This window comes from Vidua chalybeata, chromosome 5 (assembly GCF_026979565.1).
Source record: "Vidua chalybeata isolate OUT-0048 chromosome 5, bVidCha1 merged haplotype, whole genome shotgun sequence".
Classification (NCBI taxonomy): domain Eukaryota; kingdom Metazoa; phylum Chordata; class Aves; order Passeriformes; family Viduidae; genus Vidua; species Vidua chalybeata.
Window position 1 is genome coordinate 18,932,467 of NC_071534.1, and position 18,374 is coordinate 18,950,840.

Sequence of the window (18,374 nt, forward strand, 5' to 3'; positions counted from 1 at the left end):
CGCAGAGACTGTGTCAAAGCAAGGGAAGAGCTGTTCATATCAGGATTCATACCACAGCTTACGAGAAGGTCAGCAGGCTCTGCTCTCTTTGTTGTAGGCACTATATAATTCCTTTGTGGGGGTTTTGGGTTTTTTTTTGGTGTGTGTTGTTGTGGTTTTTTTTCCCCTCTTGCATATTGAATCTGCCTGTTTTTTGCTTTCTGGGCAGTAGTCCAGATTTTGGGTTTCCCACTGACTCCTGTGACCTCTTTTTCCTGAGGGCATTCAAGCACTCACTCGACAAGCCTGGAGCTCTGTATGAAGTGACTTGAAGTGCTGGGATCTTGAGACAATTGCATTTGGAAGTTTTGGTTTCAAACTTAAAATTTCTTCTTCTCCCCTACGTCTGTAGGCCTCAACATTTTAAGGCTCTTTAATTAAAGGTGTAAAGGCTTGTTCTGGAGTGGCAACTGTGCCTTGAAGAAGTTAAGAGTACCATGTTTTAAGTGCCTCTGTGTTCTTGTTTTGAGAGTGTGCAAGAAGTGTTGTGTATATATCTAAATGTGATTTTGTTTTAGTTGATGGTATTCTTGCAAATATGTGTGATTTTTTAACGAGGATTTAACAATTCTGAAAGATTATGTAGACAGAGAGAGGTCAGATTCCAGGAAGTGATATCTAAAAGGAAACAAGAGGATCTGAAGGGATTGAAGAAGATTGAGAAGATGAAAACAGGCAGTGATCATTCATAGTGCACAGCATTATAAATATTAACAAACAGGAACTGGGAAAAGATTACAGAGAAGAATGGCAGAACATCACAAAAAGCCAATGGCAAGCAGCAAGGTTTATGTTTTATCAGAAATACTGGAACTGTCTAGCTGCAAGTGAAATTTTAGTAGGAACTTGCAGAAGGAAATGATCTGGAGTACAGTGGCCTCAGAATAAGGTGATGACTGATTTTAAGAACGAGTAATGTCATCTGAAAGAAGGGGAAAATAACTTCCTGACATTTCGCACAGCAAAGCAAGATAAAGGAGGGGTAGGTGTTGAGGACAATAATCCAGATAGAATAAGGCCATGTGTGTTGCATAAAGATGGTCAGGTGTGTGGAAGAGGATTTTAGCAGTTGCATTTAGAGGATTTTTCTCTGGTATGTAGTCTAGGCCTGCTGGAACTGCCAGACAAAACTGTTAAGTTTCTGCTCCCAATTGTCACTCCCCCTACCAAGCCTATTTAACATCTATCAAGACCTAGCATATTGTTAATTTTTAAAAATATTATTATTTTTGTTGTATGTTTTCTTTGGAATATTCTTTGTGGAAATAATATGGGAAGGGAAAAGAGAACTGCAGTCCTAGTCCTCAAATTCAAGTTCAGGAGTTATAAATCCATTAGTATAGGCAGAGTTCCCAGATTTCTTTATCTGCTTTGGAGACATAGAGCTGCAGCACATCAATCTTCAGAGGAAAAAAACAACCCAGAATTAAAAAAAGCCAGAACTTGCATCTGTCCTGTATTTGCAAGCATTGGTTTTCACAGAAGGTGAACACTTTGCATTTGGATGTACCAGGATACATCTTTCATCCAATCACTAAATATCCCAAGCTGTACAGTGGGATAACATGTACAACAAGGAAAAAGCAATTCTGTCTTACTTTAATCAATACAAAAAGGTTTGTTGCTGTCTCAAGTTGAAGTGAATTAAGGCCATTGAAATATTCTGTAATTCTGCTTATGGGAAAAGCCGTGTTGACTCTTCAAAGTCCAGCAATACCATCAGCCCACCCCATGGCTAATTCATGATGCTCTAATGTCACATGTGATAAAGGAAAGCTGCTTTCCACCAGCTACCAAATGAAGGTTAGGAAAGAGAAATAGATGCTGTCAGCATCTTTCCTGTCAGATGAAGAAAAGAGTAACACTTCAGGTTTGCTGCTGCTCCATTCAAGTCTTCTGCAGTTTTGGGATGCCTGTTGTATTTATTCTGTAGCATGCACTGTATTTTGCAGAACCAGTCCTTATGGGCAGCAGAGGAACAGATGCATCCACGTGTAAACACTTATGGAAGTCCAGAATTAGCACTGAGCTGAAACTGATGACGGTTGTGCCTTAGTTTTTGATCCCCCTAAAAATGGGACAGCTTAGTTTCGTTGTCACCAAGACAGAAAAATCATGCATTTCTCTTCCTGACTCTTAATAAAACTGGACAAATAAGGGCTGCCTATACTAATGCTGACAATGCTTATCTATTCTCTTAATGATTCTCATGAGAAGCAGCTATCTGGAATAGACTACATCTTGCTTCCTGATTTCTGGAAAACAGATGTCTCCTAAATCTGATTTCTTTCTTTTTTTTTTTTTTTAATTAGGACTTGACATTGAGGTTTGGGAATTGGTGATCCTTTCTACACAGAAATGGATTTGACATGCAGAAGTCAAAGAACTTAAGCTTGTATTTTTCAAAGTATGTGTTAGGGCAGTTATTTGCAAAATTCCTAGAATTCAGGAATCCATAAACATGTTTTCTGTTCAAGAATGCCTTGGAGTGATTTAGTCTTCAAATACTAGAGCCCAGTTTGCCATTCCTAGATCAGTTAACACAACAGTATGGTAGCCCCTCATGAAAGCATGAGAGATAACGAAGAGGGAATTGCAGAAAGCTAATTTAGCATTCACATGAGTTTAGTGTAGAATTAAGTTCTTCCAAAACTGAATTCCAACTTTTCCACTCCTGTACTGCTTCTTTTTTTTTTTTTTTTTTTTTTTTTTTTTGGCAAGTCCTCCCTTCAAAAACATTCAGTGTGACTCTGGGCCTGACAGTGAAACTCACCTGTCTTTTTCCAAGATTTGTATCTCAGGGCCCAGACACAGAACAAGTTCCTGCATGCCATCTGATCTGCACGAACTGTGTGCACATTCTTGGGCCACAGCAAATGGGAGGTAATTTGAGTTAGCTTAGCCTTTGATTAAACTATTAATATCTGTTCAGTACTTTGAAGAGATCAGGAGTCGTGCAAGTCCTTGTTAGCATTTAGCTTTCTTCAGGAGTAATCTAGAGCTTATTGTCATTACACCTGCAGCACCTGAAGGTCCAGCTGGCCCTGGCCTCACCTCATCCAGGAGGGGTCAGGAAACCTGCATGAGTACACTTGGAAGCTCTCCGTCCCAAGGAGATCCCCAGCAAGAGGGCAGCCCCTGCACCCAAGGCATCTCACAGGAATGCAGGGTGACATTTCTCTGTAAAGGGTGATCTGTGTCTTCCTGCTTCACAGTGGACCTGAAGCTGCTTTGGGGAGATGTGTGAGCGATGCAAATTCATGGATAAGCAGTGTCAGAAACCAGTCACAAAACACACACAGATGCCTTTCTGAATTATGGCCTAATGCATCCCACTGTTTGGAATTATTTATGCAAATAGTGCTCTGACACATTAAAACACAGAAAATGTGTCGAATGTACGGGGAGCTGATCTGCTCTGGCATTTCTTATGGCAGATCCAGAGGCACACCAGACTCCCTGTATCCTCTTGCTGCAACCACAGCCTGTGACTATTCTTAAAAGTAAGAGGTGCAGTGAAGGTAAGATAATGATGTATTTATGTGAAGAGGCTGGAAGTTAACTGTCAATTTAAATTTATTTTTGCTTCATTTTTTTTTAATTAGGACTTGACATTGAGGTTTGGGAATTGGTGATCCTTTCTACACAGAAATGGATTTGACATGCAGAAGTCAAAGAACTTAAGCTTGTATTTTTCAAAGTATGTGTTTGTGTGCCTCATTTGACTGTGAGGTGTTTCAGGGTATTTGCTAACTCTGTGACATGAGTGGGAAGCTTGGGGAAAGGGTTAACACTGAATGACCAGGGTTTTTGAAAGTCATTTGTTATCAGTGGAAGAAGAGTCATAGAATTATCCCTGGAGATGAATTCACATGTTTTTTCAGTCCTGATGCTCTAATGTGTTTTTTATTTTTTTGGATATGACATGTTTTCCTCTCTTGCAGTTTACTAAACTATTCCTGTCAGTGTAATGATCCCCAGCTGTTGCTTTAGCCCTAGCTATTTTCATGCTGGGAATGGGAAGAGGAGGAGGAGAGGGACAGAGGCTAACTTGTTTACCACACTGTGATCTACTTAATTTGTCAAAAAATGCCTATTACAGTGCTTTCAGTAGTGCAAAGTAATACTAAAAGGAAAGAGTTGCAGACTTGGACCTGCAAGAGTAAGGAGATAGAAGGACTCAACACATGCAGAAAACAAAAAAGAGTAGAAACTGGGTGTGGTGCGACGAGTACAGCTGTCAGTAGCATTTATGCAGACAATGCTTTGAACTGGTAATGATACTAAGTAAAATTTCCAGTAAGTACTTTCCTGCCCTGTCAACTGAATTTTCTTCACAGTAGAACTGAGCTTCATATTCAGTGACAGTGGTGCTGAGGTACTGATAATCCCAGCAACTGGGATACATTAAAACTTGAAAACACTTGCGTGGCTTTCAGATTTTTTATTTTTTTTTTCATAATTGTCTGTTGTTTCTTTTTTCAAGAAAACATCTCTATTTATACTTTTAAACAGCAAATGACTGATGCTTAGACTTCCCAGGAGCAGCTGTTTTTTTTGAAAATGGAACTATATTGAAACTCAAACTGCTTTCTTTGCATCCAGAAAAAACGTTTGGAGTCCTTGCCTGAAGATGAGGGTCAGTGACAGGGATGGGTTTTCCTTCTGCTTTTGGATCCATCTCAGGCTGCGTGTGTAAATCTTATCTCGGTAGTTTTATCATCCACAAGATCTGTCAGTAGTCACCTCTGATTTTTCATCATGCAGTCACACCTGCAAGTCATTGATCAACAACTTAGTCAATATCTATACCAAAAATAAGTGCCTGCTTAGATCTTTCATTTCGTGCCCCCAGCTCCCTTATCTCCAGTCTTTTCTGAGCATTGAATTACCGATTTTGTCACCTGCTGCATCAATAAATTTCAATCCAAAATGTAGAAGCAGCACATTTTTTGGCAAGAACCTCTGCAACCTATGGTAGAAACTGGGATACGACTCCTGATGTGGCTTAGGTTTATCAAATTAAAATGTGTAGTGAGCCTGTGGGGCAAATTGTGCTGCTTTTTTTTTGCAGGAGGCTTCACAGGATACATCATTTGGCCAAGGGCATTAACATGGAGCAGAATTCATAGTTTCTTACTTTTACTTGGGCTAGTAAAGTAGATACAATGTTTTTCCCTGGCACTATGTAATATTTACTAACCTGGTATCTCTCCAAACTAAGAGCAAACCTGCAGTAGCTGAAATGTGTTACAATAGGGTGGTTGCTAAGAAGAACTACAAAATTGTGTTGCTCATCAGTGTATTCAGGAGAGATGAGATGGGTAGAAGAAATGTGCAGGTGATCTTCTGTCAGTTTATTGTGCAAATAATATAATCAACATTCTTTCAAGTGAACAAAGATTTGAACTTTCCAGCCTGCAGTTTTGCCATCTAAAGTTATATTGGCCTAATGCAGGTAACAAGAAATGTGAAAGAAGTTGGTGATAAGGAAGAGGCTATATTGCTTTGGGGCATAAATTCTTTGCAAAATTGTCTGTGAAAACTGTTGAAATCCAGGCTTTCTTGATGATCTTATTTTAAAACTGGCTTTCAAAAATAAACAGCTGTAGAGAAAACCTTTTGTAAAAATATAGCTTTTTGAGAGTTTTCAGTGGAAGTACCTATGATGGACTTTTCTCCATCATAGGGACAGGAATCATCTGTTGCACTCGTGCTTATAAAGACCTTGTTCTGTGGTCTCTGTCCCCAAAGGTGGCTCAAAGGCCTGTCACCATTCTGAGGGTATTTCCCATAACAACTGCTGTATCAGCTGACACATTTAACATCTTTTTGGTAACCTTCCTGACTGAAACACTTGTCAGGCACAAACATTGTGCTGCCCAGCTGGGTTGCTTGGGGGCAGAGCTGAGTGATGCTCTCTGGGTGACAGAAAGAAGAGATCCAGTTTTAACTTTCTCTGTGTGGAATTTCTGTAGCTTTCTCCTGCTCCATGTCTCTCCAGCAGTAAGTGCATGGAGACTACAGCTGTGTTTTTGTAGGAACGGGATGTGGCAGTAGGTATGATCTTTGGTTACTCACCTCTGCAAATCTCATAGCACTGCTGGAAGCCAGAAGCTCCCGTTGCATAATTTGATCCATATTGCAAGCAACATGTAACCTGTCCCTGCAAATTGTTATGTGTTCTGTTTCTTATTTTGGTGGATGTTCTTTTTAGTCACTTTCACCTTCCTAAGCATTCATGCCTCTTTCTGTGTTACACTTGGGTGTGAAGGTCCTTCTAAGGTTGCTTACAGCCCTTTTTCACATTCTGATGGCAAATTCTCCCTTTTCAGAAGGAGAAGGCAACATTTTAGAAGTAGATGCTAAACTAACCGTACCTTTGTGTCTCTCTGAGAGACTCTCTTACTGCTGCTAATAATATCTGTCACATTGACTGCAGGCAGTGTAGAGCAAGGATTGTATCTTCAGGACTGACATGTGACAGTGAATCTCAACTACAGCTGCAAACGCTGTCCCCCGCAGCCACCTCCTTGCCTCAGTGCTGAGGGAGCGACAGAAGGGAAACCTGGCTGCCCTTCCTTTCCTTTCCTTTGGTTCAGGATGTGGGTGAAAGCCCACCTCCATTACCAGTTGGAGAGAATCTTGAAGCGTGTGTAATCTGCTGCTGCTGGCAGTCCCCTCTGTGCCCTTCAGCAGAGGACTGAGCCAGCAGTAACATTTTAAACATCTCCAGAATTCATCCGCCAGTCTGAAGTCAGTGGTCATGCAGGCCATTCTGGACTGCTGGGTTTTTTTGGTTTGCTGATTGATCTCTTACACAGAATTATATTATTTAAATATTTATAGTTATGATAGCATATTAAGCCTCACAGCTCAACTTGTTCAATGCTATGGATCTTCCCTCATGGCAAAAACCACAATAGTCAGTCCTGAAGATGTGTAGTCCATAGTTTTTTTAAAAGAAAGTAAATATCCATTGAGAAAGGAGGTAAAAAACTGTAGATAGATGTTGTATCATCAGTGAAAAGATTCTGAGGGACTTTGATGTGCTTTTTATGTGTAATGCAAATTCTGGGAATCAGCTTCCACACTGGGCTCCTGTGGAGGAACTGATTTCTAATGTAGAATGATACGATGGGCACAGCTGAATCTTGCAGCTTTTTTTACAAGTAGCAACAGAATTGTAATAGAATTTGAGTACAGAGGCCAGGATCTTTATTTGAGCCTCAGATGCCATGACTGTAGCCAGTGTTCTTCGCAGTCTTTGAGAAAACAGCAAAGATGTTTTTAACTACCATGAGTTAAAGAAATATGGTAATTCCTTGTAGTATCCACCTGAAATTCTGGCTAAGAGAGAACGCTGGGTCTTGGATAGAAGCTGGTAAAAGGAATGGTAACTAGATAGGGAATGCTCCGAGTCTTCCTTTTGCATGTAATATGCACCTTGGACAAAACCACTTTTATTTCATGTCCCATGAAATAACTGTCAGCACAATGAACCAGCTGAAGCTGGGAGATGCTCAAGCTAGCTGATTTAAAATTAAAAGGCCCAGCTTTCTGAGTTCCCTGTATAACTAGTTAATTATTACTTTTAAGGAACTCTTGGTTTTGTATGTAAATTTGCAAACTTTAAAATCATTTTTTCTACTACTTGTGGTAAAACACATTTGCTCTCATTTGCATTTGATTTCAGTAAATCAAAGATCTTTAGGTGGTTAAAAATCCAAATGGTCTTGGAAATACAGAATTATTCCATGTTTTAGTGGAAAACCCCAAAACACAGCTCTTATGTTGAGGTGTCTCAGCTGAAATTTTGCCACAGAAATTCTGTGGTGTCTTGACCATTAGATGATTCCTGTGAAGGGAATTTTCACCCTTTATCTGTAGAGGGTGCCCTGTGGCAGAAGGAAGGCTGAATCACTGGGCCAAACCCAGTCTCTCAGAAATGTCTGAGGAAGTTTGTGACCTTGATCTATGAGGCTGTTTGTGCACTGAAGCACTCTGCTGTAGTAGAAATTGAAGTATGGGAGGCGAATTATGAAGGAAAGGTATTTGACCATCTCTCTTTTGCTGCAAGGGGCATGGAAAGATTTGCTCATCAATTTTAGTGTTATAAACATATCTAATCAATCATGTGTTTTATGAATCTGTCTGGGCACTGTCTCAGTGCTTGATTTTCTTTCTGCTTGTAAGAAACCCACAAAAATACATCCCTTGAACTCAGAGTTTTAAATACAATGAAAAATTGTTCAGATTCTGACATACCTCAAAACATTTGGTTTTTAAATTCTGTATAGTTTTTGGAAAAAAAATATCAACAACTCCCATGTATTGCCTTTATAAAAAATGAAATGGTTGGAGCTCTTTTTTCTTTTAGGCAGAGATACCCCTATCTTTCCAAGAAAAAAAAAAAATTAAAAGGGCTTGAACTTGTGTTTCCCTTGTGTAGCTCACCTTTTGTACTGTCACCTTAGTAGACAGCTGTGGATCTAATTGTCAGGATATATCTACCCATTCTTTCTTTATTTCTTCATTCGTCGCCTTCTGCCATGTCATATTAAATTATCTGGGAGAATTTCTTCTAGGGTCATCTTTGCAAGCTGGTTAAGGGCAATGTTAGTTCCTCCTTGTTCGTTGTTTCATGGAAAAATACAAATCACTATAGACTGTGTCTCAAGTTTACACAGGGAAGTGGGAAATTCTGTGTTTCCCTCCTCAAGACTTCTCTTCCAGCTATAAATAGTAACAATGGATATATAGATGGCATCAACAAGTACTGATTACAGTTAATATTTACTGTATTATGATACCAGGGTCAATTTTAGGTAGACCTTTCCACCTAGGTATTTTGTTACAGGTCATCTTGTTGGATCATGCATGGTAGCCAGATTCCATGGATATGGATATGTGCCTAGTTACTCACATGCTTAGTTTTCACCTAGCCAGTACTACTGAGACAAAATTATTTTCTAAGTATCAGTACCCTGCACAGAAAGCAAACCAACTTTTCCTGTTGACAAGCTTTTGTGCATTTTTACATGTTGCATATCTTACTAAACATACCAAACATGTTACATGTATTTCAGGTGAATTTCTTACAGTTGTATTTTAACAGTTTCAGCAAATGCTGAGATGAATTATAGGTGTAGCAAGATTTTATGGTTAAGAGTGGGCTTCTATGTGTTCAATAGAAACACTTATGTACTAATAGTAACAAATGTATCTGGTTTTAAAATTTTAGTATCAAAGAAGACAAACCTGGCATTGCATTAAGAAGTAGCAGTGAATAAAATGGCATTAACTCCCCATAAATCTTAAATGTTTAATGGAAGTTTAAGGCAGAAGTTAAGTAATGAAGGAAGAAGGTAAAGGTAAATACTATAAAATGCACAACAACTGCTAATCTTAATTTTAAATAAACATGAAAAGAACCCTGGAAATTTCAGCATAACTTTTCATGGTAATAATCAAGTTTGCATTTATTTGGAGTCATATACATGAGTAGCTCCTGTGAAATAGGCACATTCAATTGTCTGCAATATTGAGACCAGGTCTCAGAAGTAACCAAGTAAACTTCTAAGGCTATGAACTGGTTCTTCCTCTAGGATCTGCACATGTTACCACCAAAGCCATGAGAACTATGAGCAGGAGTAACTGTCCTGTCCTGTCTGGATCTTAGATCATACTATGTCTTAGCAATTGGATGGTGCTACTGATTTTGTTTGTTTTATAGCGCTGTGTCGTAACAAAACTAAAATTGCTGTAAGTACTGGTTTTATCTTCTAAGTACAGTTTAAAATTAACATTAATGTGATGTCTACATTTATCATATTTGATATTAAGCCTCAAAAATGGCCTGCTGAGGTAGCTTGTTGTTCTGTGCTCTGTGTCAGCCAGCTACCTTGTGGTAATATGAGAATGGAAATAGATCCTTTTACTTTTGACTGTGTGCTTCTGATTTCACATTCTTTGGGGACCACTTTCCTCTGCAGGCTGGGATTTTTGATTCTGCTAAATTAACTGTATCAAAGAATCTGTATTTGTCTCTGCTAAGAGAACTACTTAATGTCTCATAACATTGACTCATTAAAAGGTAATACAGTATTCCATCATCTTTTGAAAACATGTTTTTAAATTTTTCCTATTTCATATTTCTCTTCCCCTGGCATCCTCCCAACAATAAAGAAATATTGCCTGGAACCTGGTGGTTTTTTTGTTTCTAACCAAAACCAGTCTTCTAGAATTCGCTCATAAAGACCATCAACAGGCATGTGTAAGCTGCATGCCATGTCAGTGATTTTATATGACCCAAGAATATTTTGAGCTGTAGAAGTTTTGAAGAATGTGATTTTATCAAGAAACAAGCCCTTCTTGTTCTGAGAGTGACAGTTCATTTTCTCTTTTCCTTGTCTTTTTGTGTTCTTAATTGACCAGTCACTCTTTTTTTTTTCTGTACTTTTCAGCTGTTTTTTAAAGCTGTGGGGCATTTGAGAGCCTGAAGGCCTTTAGAAGTGTTCTGATGTGATATGACTCGCATTGCATCCTTGGATTATTGCTAGCACATCCAGTATGAAGTATTTTGGAAGCTGTTGCTTTGGAGGTGAAGAAACTTCTGTTTTTTAAGAATCACTTGATAGAGGGTTTAGGTCTACCTCAGGCAGAATCATACCCCTGTTCTTATCTGTACAAATGTTTAATGCTTTCATAAGCTTCCTAAGAGGATAAGAAATAAGAGGTGGTCATGAAAAAAGGTTCAAGTCTTCTATACAAGAACTGCCTGTGATGCAGTGTTCCCCAAACTGGTCCAAGACACCTTTCCATCTCAGCATGTTGCAGCAGGAAGTGCTGATTTCTGCATTTCTGCAAAAAAATCCACTTTTATCACTCTCAGAACCTGCAGTACTGCTCCTGATCCCAGTTTTGTTTCCTGTTCAGGATCTACTTCACAGACCTCCTCTTCAGGTGTAGGGAGAGTGGTCCCAGTCCTACTTCTCACAAAGGGAAGACCACAGCATGAATATAAATAAGTGGCTTTTGCCTCTAGTGTGAAAGGTTGTTGTAACAGTTGAAGAGACAAAACCAAATTTTCTTTCTGTTTTTACTCTTCCAAATTTTCTTTCTATTCTTTATTCTTCCAAACTCCATTTTCTCTGTAGCATGGTTGCTAAGGAAGAGCAGAGAAAGCTGCCTGCATTTTAATAGCAGTCCTTGCTGCGTCAGTAGAGAAAAGACATAGTGGAATGTGAGATAGTCTCAAACAGTAAAGAAATAAACTTCTGCTTAACTCTCCCTTTGTGCAGACTTACTTCAAGCTATTCTTTAAAATGCATTGAGATGAACAGAACTGTATGGCTGCTGCTCCCAACAACAGTGGATGCTTGCAAATTGTGAGGATCAACAGTGTGTCTGCTGCTTCTCCTTCACCCCACAGAGGGACACGAATTTTTGGCATCCCCTTCCCAGGGTAGCAAACTGTCATATAATCCCTGCAGTTTGGGTGTCATTTACAGTCTGCTTCACTTAAATGCTTCTCTGTTAACTGCACAGTCTGCTTAAATGCAAAGCCAGCATGTATTCCCCATCAGCAGTGGGGAATAAAGTGGATTTAGTGGATTAAAATGCTGTTCGGCTCAGAAAATTGCCTTCAAAAAAGGCCCAAAAAGTTTGCTTTTCTTTGTTGGTAACCCCCATTCTAGCACATTCTGTGTGGTGTGGGGTATGGTGTCAACAGCACCAGAAAAATGCAGCTCTAAAATAGAGGAAGTAATCCACCTCAGCAATTTAAGATTGAAAATTAATTTTGACCATTGTATTCTCACTCACTGATCACAAACTATCACAGTTGTTTTTTTGTTACACCTTCTTGTGTACCTTTGCTTAATTTGGTACACTAACAGCCCTTGGCTGCTTCTGCACAGAAAGGTGTTGCAACTGGAGCTTTACAGATGCTGCCCTTGCTGGTGAATCTAATCTGGCTTCCTGTTGAAGCATGAAAAAATCTAATGCAAGTCAACATTTGTTTTGTAAGCTGGCACAGCTGAAAAATGCTCAGAGACCATTTTTTTGGTGTGAGGGAAAAGTTTTCTTACTGCATCTCCAAGGGACTGAATTCAGTAGGATATAGCTTCCACAGAAAACAATAGCTGGTGTGCTGCATATTCAAAAGCTGAAATTGGCATTTGCTTCTGGTCAAATGTGGCTATTTAATCAGAAAGTAGGAAAAAAAAAATCTTCTTAGTGTAATTAGAAGGGCTGCTGGCTGAGTGGTACATGGAAAGGTGGCTTCATCCTTCAAAGCAGTGGTTACATGGCACTGTGATTTGAGGTAGAGGCCCCAGTTCTGCACAAACAACCGTGCTGATTTTGTTCAGCAAATACTCTGTGTCATCAGAGTTCTTTTTTATTGTTGCATATTATAATTAAGTTGCTTGTATATGGTGTTACACAAACTGGACTGAAAAATTGGAAAGTATGTGTGGGCTGCAGATGGTGGCCTAGAGCCACATCTCAGTCCATAGTCTCTGACCCTCGCAAAGTAAACCTGGTCAGACCTGCTCAGTGCTAGGCCAGTGAAAATTCTCCTGAAATTCTTCTGACACTGCAGAAAGGTAGAGGTGTTGAACTAACTGGCAAGTTCCTATTGCAGCTTGTGCTGTATTAGTGCTTCCTTAGGACTTAAGAGGATGCTGTAGCCACTCAGTGCTTTCAAAATGGGCTCTCCAGAGGTGCTGAAGAATGTTCAAATAAATGAGCATTAAATTGCTTTTTACTGTCTTTACTTACGCTTGCACTTTCCTCAACTTAGATAATGAAGTTAGACTAATTTCACTTGTTCTTCAGTAGTTTTGCTTCCTAATCACATGGTTTATTTATTGGGTTGCAAGGATGAATTCTTCTATCAGGCAGACTGCTTTCACTGAATTTACAAAATCGATAAATCACTTTTGTGAGCACACAGCCTTTCTTGTTAATACACAGTTTGTGTCTTGCACTCTCCCATTTTGCATGGGTATCCCAGCTCGAATTCCAGGGAGTTCTGCCTCCCTCCCTCCCTCACTCTGTAGGGTTTCTTTTGGCTCTAGCAGCCTTCCTTCCTTCCTGATCTGCACTGCTGCTCATGCTGTCCCAGTTGTAATCCACCATATGGCTGTGCTTAATCATTACCTTGGTTGGGTGACCTTAAATATCGCTTGGGATTCCTAGCAGGAAAGGTTTTGCAGAAATATGAGCACAGACTCCCTTTGGTAGTAAGTCTGTATTCAATATAACATGCACAAGGTCTCACCAGAAGCTGCAGTTCACAGCCTTGTGCTTCTTGCTAGTTTTTTAAAAACAGGAAATGCAGAGTATTTTATTAATTTCTTGTCACAAACCTGTCCTGGTATGTGAGACAGTCTTTGAAAAAAGATTTTAATTATATTTTTCTCTGTTGAAATGCTGAGATGCAAAATCTACAGTCTAGTTTCTGCACTAGTTCTAGTCACACTACTAAATGCAGTGTGGTGTGGAAATAGAAGGACAGGCACGCTGCTGCAGATTTAGGTAATGAGCTGCAAAAAACAACTTAGCTCATCATAGATATTTGTTCTTGCTTCTGCTTACTACTGATGCACCCCTGAACTACCACCAGAACTACAACCAGAGTTGGAGCTGTCCTGAAAGTGCCCCTATGGGTACAAGCTCTTTATATTTATATTAATGATATACTGTTAAATCTCAGCTGCCACCAGCTGTGAGTAGCTGGTCCTGGAATATGCCTGTGGGTTCCTTGTTGAGAAAGTTTATGCTAAGATGAACACAAAATAATCATGACATGCTGTATTTTACTAATAGAGTGACTCTGTTGGTAGTAGATGTATTACAATATTATTTGTCATTTAATACATCTCCCAGCACCACAGTTTTCCTCTACCCCTTTTAAACTACTGGCAGTGGTTCTCTATCCTAGCTCCCAGATTTCTCTGGAGTGTTTTACTAATTCTTGAAATGGTCCATTAGTGGTATGAAAACATTGTTCAAAATTTAATTTGGAGTGTTTCATACTCGTGAAATAAATAAGGTATGCCCACCTTTGAGTGGGAAAATCTGACAAGCATACAATTTCCACAAAATACTGCATATAGTAGAAGGGCACCAGTTTGGAACTTATTTTCTGGCCAGCAGTTATACACTTGATCTTATTTATTCTTAATTTGAAAATGAATTTACAGGTTAAGTACAGGGATAAAGGAAACAGAACATTGTCCATTAGTGACTGAAAGACTTGCACTTCATTCTGTCCTAGAGTAGCTTTGAATTTCTCTGGTCATTCTAGACCTTTGGCTGAGCTCCATGTACAACAGCCTTGGACTGGTGCTTGGGACATCTGTTAATCTATATATAGGATTCACACACTTGAACATGTAAACAGGTGATCTCCTAAATATATGAAATGGCATTGGGAACTCCAAGTACTTAGTTAAGCCAAAATGTATTTAGGAGTGAACTGAAATAATTCTTTTTGCCCTCCTCCCTGCCACAAAAATAAGCTGTGTTGGGAAAAAAAGTACTTTATGGCTGATTATAACTTGTGCTTAATAAGTATGTTTATACATTCATAAATCCCAGGAACTACTTAGTGCTTATAGAAAAGGTCTTGAAAGTTACTTTTTTTCCCCTGTTCTTCAGTTTAGTTCTCTTGACAGTTGCTAGTTTCTTGCTGAGAAGGGACATAGGGTTTAAAACTAAAAGGTGCATATAATGGGGAGAGAAAACGGGTAGTAGATGGTAACTAATAAAGAAATAAGATATCTTTAGAAAATTTGTAAGGGAGGCTGCAGTCAGGAGGGGCATTTGAAGTCATTTGATGAAGGCTCTAGCAGTCTGAGAGTAATTTTTAATAAACCTGGGAACAGCAGGGAGACTTCAGAAGAGCAAAAGACTGATAACGTTTTGCATCACTGCTGACAAAGGGTGAGTGAGTAAAGAGTGGCTCATCTGTTGTCAGTTCCAGGAAAAAAATATGGAAAATTTGATCAAGAATTTAGGTGGTATAAGAATAGCAGTATAATCATGCTGATCAGCTTTTCAGTTTGTGAAAACAGGTCTGCTCAAATGTGAATCTGTCATTTGGATAAGTGAAATTTGGTTGCTAGGGGTTTTGTCTAGGTGCAACAGACTTTTATAACATCTTTAACTTAGTAGCATAGTGTATTTTAGTTTAAAGAAGTATATTTGAATTTAATGAAGTACTGCTTAATTGGATTAAGAACTGGTTGTAATCATAGAAAGCAGAAAAGTATTTCTGGTTAAGCTCAACCCGGTGCAGTCTGGAAACACATGCAAGAGGCTGTAACAGAGTGGACAGAACAAATACTAGTGGAGGAGTAAATTGTGACATTAAAAAAAATAGTTTAGCTCATTTAGGCAAACTGAGACAGTTGAGCAAAATGCACATTAATACAGGTGACAAATACAGGTGTGCATCCAGGGGGAGCTTTTAGCTGGAAATGCCTGGCTGGGAGGTGAAAGGGAAACAGTAGGTGTGGTTAGAAATGTGAGGGAAGGTAGATGGTTGTAGCAAGTAAGTGGCAGAAAGAGCTAACATACGGTACTAGATGTGTAAATAGAAGACATGAGTAATAATGAGATTATCTGCTGGGGAGATGGACCTGATGCTATAGGTTTGGGCCTTGCCTGTATACATTTAGTAAGATGTGTTAATTTAGGGTATGGATATATGGGCTCAGTAGGGGAAGTAATGCCATGCAGTGAGAGATTCAGTGGGCTGCTCCTAATGGAGCAGAAATCACTTAGTGGCAGTGTGTTGTTGGAAGGATGAAGTCCAACTCCACCTTCAGTGCTGGCAAATACCAGGGGCCCTAGTTGTTCCACTACAGCTCCTGGCTATGTGGTTATCCTCTTCAACTCACTAATGCAAAAACTGGTGCCTGTTTTGACTGGGCTGTGCTCTCTGTCAGTGAGTCCAGCCACCAGTCAGCGGGACATGAGAGGTGATGGGGAGAGTGGGAGATTTGACACTGTCCCTCTCAGCAAGGTGTTAGATCAAGTTTTGGGTTTTGATAACCTCAAAAGGAATCCAGCAAATGAGAAGCTCTGTGAGCAGGCTGGCTGTGAGCTTGCTAGCCCTCACACTAGCACAGAAGTCGGAGTGCGATCTCATGCTGGGTGGGAGGAAGAGTCTGGAACTACCACTTCTGTTTGCAGTTTCACAGCCAAATGAAGGGCCTGTTCCTTCCCCTCTCTGTTCCCTCCTCCTCCTTCTGGCTCTTGGCTGATCCCACACAGAATTACCATGGTGCTCTGTACATCCTCCTCCCCTCTCTCACTTCCATGTACTAAAAGAAAGTACTTTCCTGCTCAGGATGCATATATTAAGAAATCATAGTTCGTCTTGAGAAACAGAAGAGAGGTAACTTGTTTGCACACTGTGTGCACAGAGGTTTCCACTGATAGGAGGTACTCCTCTCACTGTCATAAACAGTTTCAGAGAAAGGTACATCAAGAGTCAATGCATGTGGAAGCCAGAAAAATCCAAGAAGAAAATTAAATGTGATTTAAGTGAGGGTGATAAGGTGCTACAGAAACAACCATAGAAAGGAAGAGATGGATCTCTTTTTTTATACATATGAAGGCCAGAACCCATATTGGAAGATGTATCTTAGTCAAATGCAAAGTGCAGATAGGAGGTTGAAAGAAACAGGTAAAATGTGATGATGTCTGTAAGTAGATAAAGTACCATCTTCTTAAATTTTTTGATCTCTACTTTAGGGAGTGTACAAGACAAATTTGGATATAATGTATGAAATTAATGTACTGGACAAACAAAGTACTTAAGAAAGGAGACATAAGGGTTATAATGAGATTGTATAGTTAGACTGTAGAGAAGTTTTGCTCTGTAGTGGTTCCACTACATTTGTGTGGACTTTCATTATGTGTACTATAAAAAAGGCATAAGATAAATTCAAATTAAAACGGGGGAGATGAAATGCATTGCCATTCATTTTATAATATTTTATGTTGAGCCTGTTTAGGAGTTTGGGCTTGATTGCAAATGGGATTCAGTAATACTCACGTTGTCCTATTTTGAGATGTGTGTGACTACACATTAATGTGAATTTTTTCTTCAGTTTTGAAAGGTTGCTTTCATATGAAAGATGTCTTTGACTGTAAGAACAATCTAGAATGTTGCTTAGATTGTATAGTTTAAAGGGAAGCTGCTGTTATAAACTAAATGTTGAAATTATTACTATTCCAGGGATTTGCACTAAAAAAAAAACTCAGCCAATTGCATTTCACACAGGTCATGAATACGTTCTGTTATGCTAAAATAAATAGGAAAAATTCTAGTGATAAGGGGATTCCTTTTGTAGTGGAAGGACAGTTCTAGATGTACCCATGGTATTTCACTTTCACAAGACATTTCTGAAGGTGAATTTCTGAGCTGAGGAAGGAAATCAGCCTTGTAATTTAGAGTAACGACCAACAATTTTGACATATCGTTTAATCTGCACATAGTAATTAGAGTTTTCAGGAGTCATTAGCAGCTGGGGTGTCACTCTGTATTTATTGGAGGCCTGTCAGCTGGTGTTTCTCTTTGTTTGTTTTTTAATATTAATGGTTTGGAAAGCAGTTGGTGCTCTAGAAAGAACTGAGAAACAGGCCTGGCTTTGTGGATTTTTATCACCCTGCCAAGACCCTGCGCAACTTCCTCTCCCCCTGGCTGCAGCAGCCTACGGAAACCTGACTGCTGGGGGCCACTTCTGCAATTGCAGCAGGGCAGGGCAGCAGGGTGGGAGGGGGGATATTTTCCTTCTACTGCTCACCAGCACCTTGGCATCCAAAGAAGAAAACAAGATGCATTTGAAAATGTCTCTTCAGTTGTTTCTTGTACTGATGGGTTTCCTTCTCTCCCTTCTCTCTGCTGTCGTACAGTGCTGCAGTTGAAGCTCCAGCAGCGACGCACGCGGGAGGAGTTGGTGAGCCAAGGGATCATGCCGCGTAAGTACCACTTCAGTTCTTTGCCCTGGTGGTTTTATGCATGTTTTTTGGTGGAGAATGGTTTCCCATGTGATTTGAAAGGTCAGGTTCTCTGCTTCTGCATGGAAAACATAGTTTGTGAGAGCCCCACCCTGTCCCACCCAGCCTGGTCCTTCTGAAGTGTTGGTGCCACCTCCGATACTGAGGAGGAGAGCGCTGGCTGCAGGTGTAACTGTACTGCAAAACAAGGCTTGTGTTTCATCTCAGTGCACAGTCTTCTGGAGAATATACTATGTTAGACGTGCCTTATATACTTGACCCATGCTGGTAATCACTCTTGTAACAGGCTTCCT

At 39.7% G+C, this 18,374-nt stretch overlaps 1 protein-coding gene across 1 annotated transcript in view; it reads left to right on the top strand.

Moving 5' to 3' along the window:
- The window catches only part of MRTFA (myocardin related transcription factor A), a 93,696-nt gene that overhangs the window by 45,163 nt on the left and 30,159 nt on the right, over nt 1–18,374 (top strand). Inside the window, exon 4 of the mRNA XM_053942492.1 lies at nt 17,977–18,042. Coding sequence (XP_053798467.1) covers nt 17,977–18,042 — 66 coding nt within the window. The remainder of the gene's footprint in view (nt 1–17,976; nt 18,043–18,374) is intronic.